The sequence below is a fragment of the Dasypus novemcinctus genome, chromosome 5, assembly GCF_030445035.2.
Source record: "Dasypus novemcinctus isolate mDasNov1 chromosome 5, mDasNov1.1.hap2, whole genome shotgun sequence".
Classification (NCBI taxonomy): domain Eukaryota; kingdom Metazoa; phylum Chordata; class Mammalia; order Cingulata; family Dasypodidae; genus Dasypus; species Dasypus novemcinctus.
Genome location: NC_080677.1, coordinates 137,143,178 through 137,159,197, shown reverse-complemented (window position 1 = coordinate 137,159,197; position 16,020 = coordinate 137,143,178). Strand labels below are relative to the sequence as shown.

The following is a 16,020-nucleotide window of genomic DNA, read 5'->3' as shown; positions in this document are numbered from 1 at the left end:
AGATCAGACTAAAAGAAGGTGCAGTCCAGTGCTCCAACAATTTATTTCCTCTAAATAAACAAGGGGTGAGGTTGAGCTGAGTGGCAGGAAAGCTTTTATCCCCTCTGTTTTCAGCCTGAAGTCACACAAACTTTTCTGGTTTGCTTGTGAGCTACGTGGCCAGCTGGCTCCTTCTGCCTAATCCGTGTGTATGTGTACGTATGTTTCCACATCAGTGGAGATGAAACACCAAAAGTATATCATCCAACTCATTTGTCCCTTGTCCTCTTAGACCCATAAAACATTTTATCAGGATATCTTACCATTTGCCCACAAGTATACCCATGTTGACATTGAGAAATGCCATAACAGATTCCGAAAATGTGACTTTTTAACTTTCTATTTAGGAAAATATTTTGCCGAAGTGGTTATAGCCAGATAACCACTTGTTTACCATTATGTTTTTGGTAACAAAATGGTGAAACACAGATTTTTGTTGGACAGTAAGCTGTAAAACAAGGAAACAGTTTGTTTTTGCTCCATTGATAGACAGGGTCATACTATCATTGATGAATATTTACTGGACCTCTACCAAGCACATGGCCCTTTTCAAGACATCAGTTTTAATTTTTAGTCAGGGTCGTGGAAGAGCCCTCTTTTAAAAAGTCTGAATTATTAGAGAAGAGGCTTATAGATGATGTTCAATAAATATTGGTTGACTGAATGAACAAATTCACACCCTACTCATTAATGTTGTAACATTGTTGCCCTTTTAGGCCCTCTCACATTTTTCTGCTATGTGTTCTCTTAAAACCAGGAAAACCTTTCCGAGGTATATACCAGCCAGAGGGCAAAGCCCAGAAAAATAGTGTGAAAAGCGTACCCAAAGTCCTTGTTTATAGTGACTTTTAACAGAGGTTGAAAAATTGTAAAATATTTCATGTAGATAGTTGTATTTCTTTTCATTTCCAAAATGTTTGAAAACTAAAGTCCTTTTTTAAAAAAGACTAACAGAATACTTTTTAAAATGAGAAACTAAATGGCAGTGCCAATTTTTTATTTAATAGTGAAAAAAGTGTGGCATTTTTTAACTTCAGGAAAAGGTAAAATTGAGCTAGATGACCACCATTTGAGATCATTATTGGTCATGTATTATGCAATTTTCTCAAAGTCTGATTTGTTGCTAAGTTGAAAATAGGCTCCAGAATAAAAAACTGTGATTGAGACTTTTATAGTGTTCTATCCAGGGAAATTTTCCTCCCAAAATTATATTGTTCTTATTTTATTATTACTATATATTTTTTTTACTACTAGATCACGTACTTTGTTATTGATGTAATATACTCATGAGTAACAAGGACAGGAAACACTTGCAAAATATTTTATTTTTAGTAATAAGAATGACCCATTCTATTACCCAAATGATAGGGGGTAAAATTTAGATGTTACTGTCCTAAATTTACTATATTGTTTGTGGTAAATTATACTGGAATTTTATAGTTTTGCTCCCAAGGTTTTATTGATAGCACAGATTTACCTGCTTTAACATAGAATTTATGGTAAATGGAAGCAATAACATTAATTCTCATATGTTGTCTAAATTTGACTCTAAGCAAAGACTACTTAAATCTCTCTTATTGATTAGGTCCAGATGTAATTCATTTTTTCTGACATATAGAACATGAAATGTATCAACCTTTTATTATTCCTCTCAGAAATGAGCTCCTTTAGATTTCTAATTATATTGTCTAATAAAACTAAACAGCCAATGCTATTTGAGTATTATATGAAGAAGTGTCATACAACTAACTCATAGCAGTCAATTAACATAAAAGCTAATTATATATCTCATCAACTTAGACGAGGTTCTGAATTCACGTTTCCCCTGCTGTAGCCTAGAGCAAAGGAGGTTTGCCCTTTTCACTTCTAAATATTGACTTTTAAGTAATATCAGAAGTGATTTCAATATTTTTATGGATGAAAAGTTAGTGATTAAGTTAGATGCAATATTTTCTATAATGAAATTAAATTTCTATTTTAACTAAACCTCTAGAAAGAACACCTCTGCTACAATGTCTTATTAATTATAAGTCACTAAACAGGTTAAGTATCTGAAGGGTACTCCAAAATAACTATAAAAATGAGTGACGTTTTTTGAGATGGCCAGCACTGTTGTAGAAGAGACAGAAACACTGCAATGACAGTTTCCGCAACCAATCGTACACTGTAACATAATTGTATTCCTGACTGATTGCGATAGCTATCAAGCAAGAAATTTACTACAAGATTAACAGAGACACAATAATGAACAAACATGGGAAGCATCCTGTAACTGACTGTTATTAAAGTGTTGTCATAGTGCTTTGAAACAAATTCCCTAGCTCCAGTTTCCTAGAGAAACCAAAGTCAAACTTTCTACAACTTCTTTTTCATTTTAAAGTTGGAATATGGGTAACCCTCGCCTCCCCCCACATCCCACATTCCACTGCTCACATAAAAAGCACATGGTTGGAAGACTGCCTAAAGAAAAAGAAGAGAAACCCTCCGTATACTAAGAGTGATCTTGAGTTCTAGGTAGATTTCAAAACTCGGATATTAGGACTTATTTGGATCAGGGGGACTCCCAAGATAGCAATGAAATCATAATGGATCATTTTTATAACTTGTAAAAATTGAGTACGTGTATAAAGGAAATGGCAGATAAGTAACTTGTGTGCCGAGTGAATCGTTTTTCTCCTGATACAATGATGGCTGCCTTTTTCATTCATATTTTAATGAGGTTAGAATCTTCCAGGGAGGAGGCACTGCTCTCTTAAGATTACAATAGGAGTTGCTTTCCTCACAAGTACTATTCAAAATCTTCACAGAATAGGGAGAAGGAGTTAGTTTTATTCCACTTGTCCCAATACTTATTGCATTCTTATTCTCAAAACATGATGAGGGGAAGAAAAAGCTCAATTATTCTATGAACAGTGATTAGATTTTCTGAAGATAGTACAGCTAAGTGTAATCATTTTAAACTCTAATCAAGTCAGTTTATATAAATGTATAGAGAACTGCAAGACACAAACACCTTTTCCCTATTTCCTGCCAAAATCAGATGCTGCAATTGAGAGTTTAAAATAAAAATAGTATTTTATGTAACATTAACTCTATGAGTCTCATGTTGGATTTTTCCCCTTCCTGTTTTTAGTGAACATTGTAATGTGTCCTCTTCTGAGGTGTTTGCCAGCAAAAAGAAAGTTTACTCAAAGGTCCAGCTAATTACATCAAAAAGCCAGTTAACCTTCATAGACTCACAAAACCCATCAAAAAATTTACATGCTGATCCCTTGCTATACCATAACTGTGTTAAAATAAGCATAATACCACCATATTCCAATACACAAAATTATGCTCTCAAAATGAAAACAATACACTATTAAGTGGAATATTTTAATGCAGGCGACTTTTTTTAAAAAAGTTCAACTCAGTAAGTAAATAAAATGGCTCTCAAAAGTAAGTTGTGAAATGTCTTTCACGGATTTAACTTGGTGATTTTGCTTAAAATTTAGTGCTCAGCAGTTTTTGCATACAGCTCAGAACTTTAGGTCAATATAAAAAATTGCTAAAGTGCCCTCAACCCAACACCAGACACTTGGTTATATTAGTATGGGGTTTAATATTCTAATATGAGGAACTAAGTTTCTAAAGGTACTTCCAGTGGTCAGACTTTGCACTCCAGTGATATCATTTTGTCTGCCTCCTCCCCAAATATATTTGCTTTTCTAAATGGGGAAAGAGATGGGAGGAGGAAGGGAGAGAGACAGAGAATGAATTTCTTGAGTACAGTTAGATTTTTTTTTTAAAGGAAAGAGGCTATTCTCCACTTAAAGTAAATTGCTGCCTTGCTGGCATCTATGGTACTATGGAAATACTTTATATGTATCAGATAAGGAAATATACTTAAATACACCCATCACAGAAAAAAAATTCTGTTGGTGATCTCCTTCGATTAATTATATTTTAAGAATTTACCTCTTCATTTTATAACTTTTAAAAGTGATTAATATCATTAATGCTTAGTTTCTGTAAGTTAATAAAAAATATTTTCAGTTTTGTTTGTTAACCTGTGTATTGCTTTTTTAAAAATAGCACAGCGTTTGAAAGGCATAACTAAGGCATAAATAAAATGCACCTTATGGTTGGAATGTACACTTTAAGCCATTTAATTTATGCTTTTTTTTACTGTAGACATTTTTGGAAGTTAAAATGTGAGTTTTTAAAAACTTGATATTTTTTTATAATATCAATAAATTTTGTGGTACGTTCTAGTTTAATAAATTATTTAACTGCAAAGTTGAGTGCATGGGTCTTGAAGACATTTCAAAATCAAACAAACTCAAACCAAATTTTGGGGACAGAAGGGAAGAGATGATTATTACATGTGCACATGGGGAGCAGTCGATAGTGTTTTCCTTTTACTCTCTTCTTTTCCCGTGTTTCTTTTAATTTATTTTTTATTTTTTTAATTAGTTCCTTATTGAAACTGCAGGGTGGTGGTGGTGATTGTGGTGTCTCATAATGGAACCTAGATTTAAGAAAACATGTACACACAACAAAAACCGAGCTTTAATTTTAATTCTCCAGCTCTTATTTATCTGATTTGTGGCCAGATGGCGGTGAAGCAAGGAAACCCTTTGTGTAAATGAAGCCCACATGTGAAAGTGCTTCTGTAATGTAATCGTTGGGACCGGAAGGGTTCATACTGTGTCTGAAAAGGGACAATAGAGACTGGATATATCAACATTGCAGAAATCGAGTTCATTTGTGATTCAGCCCCTTTCACTATGGTTGTCATGCAAACTTCCTACTTTGATCAGCGGAGGGTGGAAAAGGAAAAAAAATCTTCTAAAGGCCGAAGGATGCCGCGCTGTTGTTTACGGTGCACTTGGCTTCGGTTCACGCCCCCTTCCGGAAGGAGCAACAGGGAACGGAGCATCCTGCACCTTGACCTGTCTAGACTGGGGAGAAGTTTTTTGTTTCGGTTACCCAGGGCGAGGGATGCTCTTTGACCCTTAGCGCTCTGGCTGATGAGACGCTGGCTCTGTGGAGGTGGTGTCTAAACGGTTCTGCTGAATTCTCGCTTAATTCTGAAGGGACAGGGATGGACAAAGACACGGACCAGCTGTTCTAAAATAAAGCTGAAATAGAACCTGGGAGAAGTGAAGTTTCGTAAGGCACTCTTTTTCTCCTTTTTCCCCACTGCCACATTACTCTGGGACATTAGACAAGCTGCAGCGCCAAACAGCTCCGCGGAGAAGCGAGGAGAGCAAAACTTTTTGCTTTCACTAACTTCTCTCGAATTCCGCTTCCCTTAAGGTCAGCTATGAAACAAGACAAGAATTCTCTCTCCACCGACCTTTAGCTAGATAATAACAGCCCTTCTCTGTCCTGAATTGTTTATTCTGCATGTGGAATGACTTTTTAAAATGTTTAAATGTGTATGTGTAATTTCTAGTGTGAATGTCTTTTTTTCTGTCAACTTTCCAATGTATGCATTTTAACTACAATTTAAGCTAAACTCTTAAATTACGTAAATGAAGTGATTGTATAAACAAAGATTTATATTAGGACGTTAATACCTGTTTGTATTAAAAGGGAATTATGTATGTTTCCATGTGTTTTCATTTGAAGGCCTTTTAAATAATATTCAAATTAAGACAAGTTTTCCTCCCCCTGCTTTTTTTGTCTTAATAGATTCCCCTAGCCCAGTCAGAGGCATTCTTAACAGACCTTTTGGATAAAGTGTGTAAGCGAATGAATGACTACAAACTCGAAGAAGACCCTGAAACTAAGGAGAGGAGTTTCAAGAGATTTGCTCCAAGGAAAGGGGACAAAATATACAAAGAATTTAAAAAGTTCTTTTTTTATTCTGATGCTTACAGACCTTTGAAATTCGCGGTAAGCCCTTTAATTCCCAGATGAATCATATGATCTATGCAAATATTTTTGGTACTTTTTTGTTTCTTTTAGGTGTTGTCGAGTTTCAAGAAAATCGAACATTGAAATGCACATTATAATGCTTCTATATTTGCTTTGCCTTTGTTGTCCTGTTGCTTTTTAAGTGTTAATCATGTTTTTAGTAACTTGCCTTTTGAGACACTAAGGGAATGTAGTGTTTCATGATGATCAGGCAAGGCATTTAGGTGAGATTTTACAGAAAGGGCTGTTCACAAATTCCAATGACTTTCAGGTACAGTTTGCACCTTCCTTTTCTCAAACCATGTTGCTCGTGTAGGTGTTTGGGTTATGGTCTCAGTCAATCCTGTTGCTAGATTTCCATCTAGGGAATCAGGGGCTGTGGTTGCTAGATTAAAATCCATATGAAAACTAATGTCGTTTTCAAATATTTATAGCCAAATTATGGAGAGGGTAGGAGGCACAATGTCTGTTTTTCCTGAGGTTTCACAGCATAGAAAGAATTTTCTGCCAAGTTAATTCAACTATTCTAGCACAAACTAAGTTAAACAAAGGCTTAGGTATGATAGTTGGCTTAATGCCAAATTTCCTCCCAGGGTAATATTTATTTTACATGAATGCTGGTCTCTGGCTTGCTAGAGTGTGCCTGACAAAATATATTGCACTATATTTCACTTTATTTAGCACTGTCGAATCAGACAAAGTGATGGGAAAGGCTATTTTTTAATGTATTAAGTTCATGCATTGGCCAAAATGTCAGGCATTCTGAAACCCTGAAATAAGGACTTTAAGAGACTTTTGGAGATTTTATTTTATTTAAAAAGTAAAGGTAATGATTCAGAGTTAAACATACTGTGAAATAAGAATGAATAGCAATGAAGAAATATGCTTGTATTTCACAATTTAGAGAAATTTGAATAAGTTTAAATATTTCAAAATGTTAGCTTCTTGCTTAATGAACTCGGAAAATTATCTGCAAGTCTAGTGAATGTCCTTTAGTGACTTATTAGTAATTCCTTAAAGTATAAATTTGTGGTTCTGTAACTTGAAAACATAATGCAGCAAGAATTTAAGATTTTCAATGCAGGGGCAAATTGGATTTGCCTCTTCTCTGAAATGCAAGCTGTTTTGTAAAGTGAAGTGATATTATGAATAGATCTCTGAATGGTATGAAAAGAAACTTCCCCAAGAAACTGTCAAGCATGGTATCCACAGTGAAATTGAAGATGCATTTGTTTTGATTGCTGAGAAGGCTGAATTGTTTCCACACTTCGGACCCTGTGTTTTAAAACCACAAAATGGATTATTATGTTAATTCGAAGAAAACTGGTTTAACTATTTCAAGGAGCTGTGTTCTTAAGATTTTTTTTTTAAATGAAGACTTTTCAGCTCCATCACTAGGAAACCCATTTCCTGCTATTACTGGCAGTCCAATTTAAGGAAGAAAAACAAATACAAAGAGTCGTTTCCCTTCTTCATCCTCAGACCACATCTATCAGTATGACTAATCATTTAGTTAAGTTCCAGGAAAATGATGCAATTAACACTCTGGGAAGAGGGTTAATCCAATGCAATGACTTATCAAACGGAAAAGACTAATAAAAAAGGGACCACCTTGATAACATGATTTTATATTTTTAGCTGATAACATTTGGATAAGTCCTTCCCAACAAGGTACTCTGTGAGTGCACGTATATATACACATATGTTGTTATTATACTTCTACAGTGTGAAACTATAATAGAAGAGTATGAAGATGAAATATTCTCACTTATCGCCCAGGAGGCAGACTATCTAGCTGACAAGCTGTGCAGCGAAAAATCAGGTACTGTGTCTGATGTAACATGTGCTCCCTCCCTCGCTCTCCCCCTCTCGCTCTCACTCAGCATTTCAGCATCTTTTTTTTTTTCAAGCCGTGCCTCACTGCCTTGCTGCAACAAACGGCTCTGATGGAGGGTTCTCTGCTCAATCAGAAAGGACACCATGTGAGAGAAAACAAATGCAAACCACACGGCTATGTTTCACTCTTTTCACCGTTTCCTCTCCGTTTTAATGAATTCAAAAATACTTGAATTCCAAACATTAAAGAGCACATTCTCTTTCAGAATTAGATGAATCCAAAGCAAATTGTTTTGTTTTGTTCTTAACTTTTGGAGAGTGGATTTCCCATCCTGAACCAGGACAGGAAAATGTCTTTATGACTTTACTATTTGGTATACCTGCAGAAGCTGGAATCTTTATTTAATAAGAAATTTTACCTGTTTTTGGCTGTTGTTGGGGAAGGGCAATGCTTGAGTTTCTCAGGTTTCTTTCTCAGAATCTGCTTAAATTATTTTTCTTTGGGGGGAAGGGTGAAAATTAATACTTGACTCATATTCTTAAAGCACTCACACTCAGAAGCTAGGGAAAAATAGCTAAATTTTTATGCTAAATACAAAGTTGAAACCCATTACCACAGGCTCTCCCATCTGATTGGGTGAACATATATCTTCTAGTCAGGTATCATTTTGATACTTGTTTAATAGCTTCACAGGAAGGTAGTACATGTTGAGCATTCTCTTCAGGTATCCTTTGAGAAAAATAAGTGAATATATATGAAGACAATGATTTAAAGCTAGTGGCGTACTCTTATGCAATGTGGAGGCTTGAAACAGCATTTTGCAGAAGTTTGTAAAGTACAGTACACTTGCACTCATTATATCAAAGTTAGTGCCAAAGTTCTTACAATTATAGTCAATGCACATTTGTAGATAAATATTATGTACTCAAAAGTTACTAAACAAGAAGTTTATGTCTCCATTAACAGAACACTTAAGATTTTCTTATGCTGAGTAGACAATTAATTGGGTTGCTATCTCTTTGAAATCCAGTTTGGAATGAGAGTTTGCAAAAGAATGCACTGAAATGATATAGTCAGGGTTGTTTAAGGATTTGATTTTTAAAATTGATTTTGGGCATGTAGTGTAGTAAACTGTGAAATTCACTTAAGTAAGTTCTTAGCTGTAACTTCCCAAAGTATTTTTGAAGTTTTCAGACAATTTGGAGATATATGTACGAATCAAGATATGAGAAAAACTGTGATGAACAATTTTTGAAATATTTATTTTCCTATTTTTTCCTCATAAAGGGTTTGCAATTGTTGTAATTGTCTGTAGCAAATGCAAATAATTTGCTACATGAACACTTACTCAAATGGTACAGGACATGAGAAAGTTCACCAACTGTTTACAGCTGCAGCTCTACCAAATATATAAGATTCTGGGAAAAGATGCTGTTCCCAGTTTCAGCAATTTGATTTAATTTCAATAATATTAATGATATCTTCATTTCTTTTATACATTTATAGTTGGAAATAAAAATTAAGCATTAACCGTGAGAAAAATACAAACTTAAACAATGATATGTGCAGTTTTCCAGAAATTTAAAAAACGTGATTAGGTTATTAATTCTTAATAGCTCTTGTTTTTTTTAAAAACCAACTGATGAAATATTTTCCACTGTAAACACAAATATTAATGCCTGAGAGCTGTAGAGTAAAAGGTAGTCACTCAAAAGAGGAAGCTCTACATGCTGCTATGTAATGAAGCTGCGGGGTTTTATTTTTTCAGGTTCTGTTTCTATATGAAACATATTTATGGAATATATCCTAAAATGAATTAAAAACAAAGAATAAATGAAACCTAAAAAGAGATTAAACACCACTCCCCACCAGAAACCTACTTTCAAAGCAAGTTAGCACCGCAGGAGCAGGGTAGAGAATTTTTTCAAACTTAAAAATTACTGCCAGAAAAAAAAATTGCCAGAAAAAGCTAAAGCAATACACTAAGACAAAAAATGCCAATTAATGACTTGGCAACAAATAAGTAGCATGCATCAATATATGGGAATGGTTTCAACAAGTGTGTAAAAGGTGAGGTTCTCCTATTGTAAAAAAAAAAAAGAAAACTCCCCAGATGCTTTCAAACATACTCTAAAACACAGGTACAGTAAGTTTCCTACCATAGCATGACATTCATTTGCTCTTTTGTACACGTAATATTTTTCTTACTATGTTATGCAGCAGCTTTGCTATGGCATGATCTCTACCTCTTAAATGATGTTTTTAAAGATATGACGGTGCAGTGTGTACATATGTATGTGTTGGAGGTTATAAAATTGCACATCAACCAATAACTATTTACTGAGTATATACTATGTGCAAGACACTATACTGAAAGCTGTTAAAATGTCCACATGTCACTTTTAGGAAGATAACTATTTAAAGACAGCTATATCTACAATTAAAAATTTGATTAAAATCTATACTTTATATACACTTATATTTGTTTGAATTTTACTTTTTTCCATTTTATTTTTAATTATTACATGTGAATGAACAAATGAGGACACATTCACAAACTCTTTAAAATATTAAGGTTCTAAGGTTCACTTTTTTCAAAAATAAATATGTCAAATTTAAGATGACTATTTGGATTTTTAAAAATAACAATGAGATTTTCATAAACATGTCATCTTTTGGATGTGTGAAAAAACTTAATGAAAAGGTTGAAGATGGATCTGTGGATGCCTCTGCAATTTTAGTCACTGGATATATGAAAAGTTATCAAAAGCTCCTTGTTCTTGGAGTATGAGACAGAGTAAGGAGGTTATTCCTCACATAATCTCTTTTATTTCTAGGTAAAAAATTAAAGTGAATTCATCAGATTTTCCTAGTAGAATATTACGTGGCATATATCCCATCCTTCTCCAAACTGTTATTTTGATGTCGTAAAGTCAAAATGATCTTTTAAAGTGTTAATATGATATAAAGACATGATTAAAACACCAGTAGATTCCTCTTAAGGTAGGGAACAAATAGGTATAGTTCAAGAATGAATAGATATTCTTACGTTCATGCAGGTATTTGTTAGAGTGTATGAGGTGTAAATATAAATATATGAATACATTCTGTATTCATATCATTTCTGCTGTTATGTCAAATGTTAGCATTTAAAAACATCATGGCTACCTACAAATAAACCTTTGCCACTCCAAAAAAACAAAACACACCATGGCTGATGAATTTGTCACATAAAAAATTTTGGCTGCAGTGTACAGAATAAGGCATCAAGTACCAGAGGTGTTTATCCTACTTTTTTAAAAGTAAACTTTATTTCCACTTCAAAAAATAAAGTAACAGACAAAAGTCAACTTGAGAAATTCTGGAAGCATTACTTTTTTAAAAAGTCCTATTTTAAAAGTAAAAGCCTTTACCTTTGTGTATAGATTTCCCAACACTAGTGGGGATGTTAATTTCTATTATACAAAATAATTACTCTCAAAGGCTAGTGTATTTCCTATTTTAAATAAATTATGTAGCTAAAATAATCCATAGTCTTTTAGATAGAGTTGGTTTTAATTGTTCCTAATTGGAAAAGTAGTGTGTTTGACAGTATCTAGCTTCCTCTCTGCTCCTTAGAGTAAATGCCAGTTGGACTGTACCCTTTAGCAAGCTGTGAAATACTCAGAGAGGATCTTCTTTAAATGCTTCCATATCCGTGGGTGAAATGATACAATCCCTTGGATTTGTTTTTTAAATATTCCAGCAAAAAAAAAAAAAAAAAAAAGGCAGTGAAAGATGTAACAAGAATAGCAGGGTGTTGATAATTGCTGAAGCTGGATGCAGAGTGCATAGAAGTAGACTCAACCCTTCTTTTTTACTTTTGTGTATATTTCAAATTTCCCCAAATAAAAAGTTGTAAGAATGTACTTTCACAACAATGTACTTTTTGCAGAATGTAGATCACTTAATGCTGTGGTATCGAAGTGATAATGCTATTTTCTAACTTTTTTTTCCAGACCTCTGTGAAGCTTCCTCTGCTAATCATACTGAGCTGTAGGAATGACTGTGCTGTTAGTTGTAGAAGGAATAAAGTCACATCCCCAAAAGGTCAATGTCTGCATTTTATGTTTTCATGTTATCTTTCGTGATAAGAAAATTCGTGTTTCTTTTATATACCGTGTTTGTCTGATGTATTTTTTAAAATTCGAAATCTGTCATTTGGCATCATGACAAACTGATTCTTTCTCTAGGTGAAGCTGAGGAGTCTGTTAAACTTTTAAATCACCTTTGTGAATTTTGATAAGAAGCTGGCTTGGCAATAAAACATTTAAGATGGTAGTAAGAAATGAAAGTGAAGAATTTCATAAATAAAATAGAGATTTAATAATGAACACTATATATTTTATGGCGAAAGTAAACGCACAAAAACAAGTGTGAAGTGTTCTATTTGATAAGGACCTTATTTGATTTCTTGAATATTTGATTGGATCTGAGATTAAGGGAATATATTGCAACAAATTCCAAATTAGACCTCTGGAGTTATATATGGCTATCAGTGAAAGTAATGAATTCACCTTTATTAGGGTTGAAATTTAAATTCTTAGACGCCATAAGTTTAAAAACATTTCAATCTCTAAAATTCAAGTGAAGGCATAAAAATAATGGATACTTTTTATAGTGAAAAATATAGTGGGCTTTAATACAAATGTGTACTGAATTCAAATTATTTACAAAGTTGATTTATTGTTATAGCATGTATTCTTTAAAAATGGCCAATGGTGATGTTTTGCTGCAAACTCCATAAAAATAAAAAAAATAAAGACTCTAGCTAGCATATACTAAATAAACTTTCACATCTTCTGTATGGGTGTGTTTTTTGAGGTATGGTGGTGGAAGAAGAGGTGGGGACTTGATGAGAAATTACCTTTTAGATCACATTGAATCCCGAAGTGTAGTCATAATTTCACTTGTACGTTTCATTGTCTAGTTAATTTTGTATCCAATGGAATCTGATTTTAATTACTTGAAATGTCAGGGCATATTCTATAACTTTTTTAAATAAAAGAAACTCCATTGCTGTCATTGAGAATTTAGTGGGCAGGATGATGCAAACTCTGCCCCCAAAAAGCTGAAACAATGCCATTTGATACATAATTGCATAGAAAGCACACTGTTTAAATCATTCAACTGGTCTCTTCAGCAGGAAACAATTCTTAAATTTAGGCAAATTTACCAACACTAACAGGAAGAGATTTCTATTTTCTTCCCCCACCCCAATGCTTATTAAAAGTTAGATGTTTTAACTTAATGTTAAAAATGTTATTTGGGAAAACTAAGAAAGTATGTGCTGCTTTTTTTTTTCTTTTTTGTGTGTGTGGCGTGTCTGTAGCTGGTTAAGTAGTCAAGTCCCTACATAGTATAACCCAGTGAATCTGCACTACAGTTAATCGAAATGGAAACAGGTTTAAAGAAGAATTAGCACCATTTTCCAGTAGAGTAGTAAAATTGTTCTTTAAACTGTAGTGTCTGTATCTTTATAGAAACTTGTCTATTTAAGGTTAATTTCACAGTTAAACTAATTAAGTCATGAATATGAAGTTCCTAAGTTAGGCTTTCTGGGAAAATCTCTAAACAGGAATATTGGTTCTTAAAACATAAAGGAACTTGAAGGACACGTGTGTACCACGGAGGCACTTAAGTGAGCTTCTCTTAAAGATGTAACATTGTAGAAGTATTTGGAATCATTTTCACACTCTAATTGATAATCATTAAAAACTCTTAAAAAAAAACCCTCTTAGATACAGAAAATGCTAACCACAGAATTTAAGAACATTTTGATTCCTGTGTATAACCTAATTGATCATGGAGATATGTGCCTTATTTGTGCTGAGGGATGTTTTCCATGGTTGTCGATGCTTTTGCTTTGAATGGAGAAAATCCTGTAGCTTGACTCTTGGAGCTAATTGCTTAGGTTTTGCAAAATACAGCTTTTCAATTTTTCCATGATTTTCCCGGTTAAAAACTGGTTGCATTATCTCACAAGATTTTTAATGTCTCATGTGCATGTTTTCTTTCCAGAAAACTTTTCCAGGTCAAACTTGTTAAACCCATGTAAACATCTGTAGCTTACAAAAATTACCGATTAAAACTATGGTGAGGTAATAATACACAAACCACTGTATGGCTGCTATGATTCTTAAGTTCCCTCTGAGTTGGTGGGAGGTTATTGCTTTTGCCAATGAACAATAGCAGGACAGAGGTGGTGCTCTTCTTAGCATCTCTTAACCACATTTCTGCCTTTTCAATGACATTTATTGACTAAAACAAAACAAAAACACCAAGGATATGAGAAAAAAGTTTCTCAGAGCAAATAAAAAGCTACCTAATTGTAGGTAAAAAAAAAAAAATCCTGAGAACCATGGTGGGGGGAGGATGTAATGCTTATTAAAATAATGAGGAGAGAAAACATGTTTGGGGGCGGATGGTTTCAAATTGTACTTTTATGAGCTGGCTTATTTGGGTCTCCATGGAGGACTTGTGGGAACCTGTTCTCATAAAGAAAAGACCAAACTGTCTGAGATGAACAGTTTATTTTTTGTTATGTGGATTACTACTTGCTAAGAATAAGCCAAGACCAATGAATCTATTTCACTGAGGAGTGGAGAGTGGAATTGAGCCCAAGTCCCAAACGGGAAAGATCAATACTTTATTTACTAAGACAAGCCCTAAAAAAAAAAAAAAGTCTATAGCTGATCATATTTTTAACAGCTATTTCTCTGCTTAGGTTGATATTTATATTCACATATGTAATAGCTTTATATAAATAAAACATTTTAAACTATATGTCAATCTTAACTTTCAGATTATAATGAAATATGAGAAAGAACCATCCTTGCTGTGGTTTCGTAGTCAGTTTTAAATTTGAGATCAATTTGTGAGCTAATCTTACATGCATTAAAGCCCACTCGATAGCATATTATATAGTTTTATAATAAAATTCAATTAACAATGATACTGAATTATCACAATAAAAATATACCTGTTAGATACAATATATTTTTATTATGATTCTCTCCCTATAATTTACTTCCCTTTTATAAATTTCTTAAAGTCCTCAGATAATTCACTTGTACATCAATGAACTAAAAGTATTAAAAGATCATATGCAAAAAAAAAATAGTAATATGGAAGTTGTAAAAACTCATTGCCTTTAAATTACCTAAGAAAAACTCAGTAAATAGTATTGTTCTCTCAAAAATTTTACTTGTTGCCCTTCCCCTAAAAATGTGTTTGTTCTCTAGGATCTGCCCTGAGTGAAATAGGGATATATTATTATAATACTAGTTCATTTGCCTTTAGGGACAATCACCAGAAACCTGAGGCTTTGTTTCAGAAAGACAGTTGGTACAAATGGACCCTACAAAGTCAGAGATAGCTGTCCAGTTTTTCTGGATTCTCCCAGGAATCCCGGAGATGGATGGATGGATAGAGAGAAAGATATAGAGAAAAATATAGATATATACTTATATGCAAACAAATGTATACACATAGATTGGGACCCAGAACAATCAGCTACAGCTTTGATTGCTCAAAGATGATCTTAATAAAAGAGTGGAAGTCAAGCTGCTCCTTAAAGACAAAAAATTCTCTGCTATGCTCCTTATCTTGAAGAGTTATCTTAAGACTTTCAAGAAAGCAAAACAAAAAAACAACTCTAAATTATGACATACATAGAAAAAATATTCTACCCCATAACAGCTAGATATTCACAAAGCGTATTTAGTTTTTTAAAAAGGTATTGGAAACTAAGATACTATGATGTTACATGGCAGATATATTACAATCTTATTATAATGTGGTTTATTGTTATGGAAGACAGATTTTAAGAAACCCTGGGTCAAATTTTATCTCCAAAAACCTAATCACACAAGGTAGAAGCCCAATAGAATAAGGTTAGCCCTTAAGCAGACAGTATCCTACCCCCCAAATCCAGTGTACAGGCAAGTTCCTGAATTGCTAACTTGGTTGATCTATAATGCTATGCAGAGGCACACATAACCTTTAGAGTGATAAAGAGTCTAGGAACTTCTTTTGTCTTTCGGGAATGTTAATAAACCATTATCTAAGGAATGGAAGTTATATAATGGAACACTGGATACTCACTGTCAACTAATTAATCATGGCTGAGATGCAGAAAGATCCTGTAAGTGATAAGTTAAAATATTACCACCACCTCAAACTTTATGAATAGCTAGGTT

The 16,020-nt window shown here is 33.6% G+C and overlaps 1 protein-coding gene across 1 annotated transcript in view; it reads left to right on the top strand.

The window, feature by feature from the left end:
* CNPY1 (canopy FGF signaling regulator 1) overlaps window positions 1–13,237 on the top strand; it is a 74,240-nt gene extending 61,003 nt beyond the window's left edge. The window contains exons 3-5 of the mRNA XM_004458604.2: window positions 5,719–5,922; window positions 7,669–7,765; window positions 11,779–13,237. Coding sequence (XP_004458661.1) covers window positions 5,719–5,922; window positions 7,669–7,765; window positions 11,779–11,819 — 342 coding nt within the window. The 3' untranslated portion in view covers window positions 11,820–13,237. The remainder of the gene's footprint in view (window positions 1–5,718; window positions 5,923–7,668; window positions 7,766–11,778) is intronic.
* The last annotated feature ends 2,783 nt before the right edge of the window (window positions 13,238–16,020 follow it).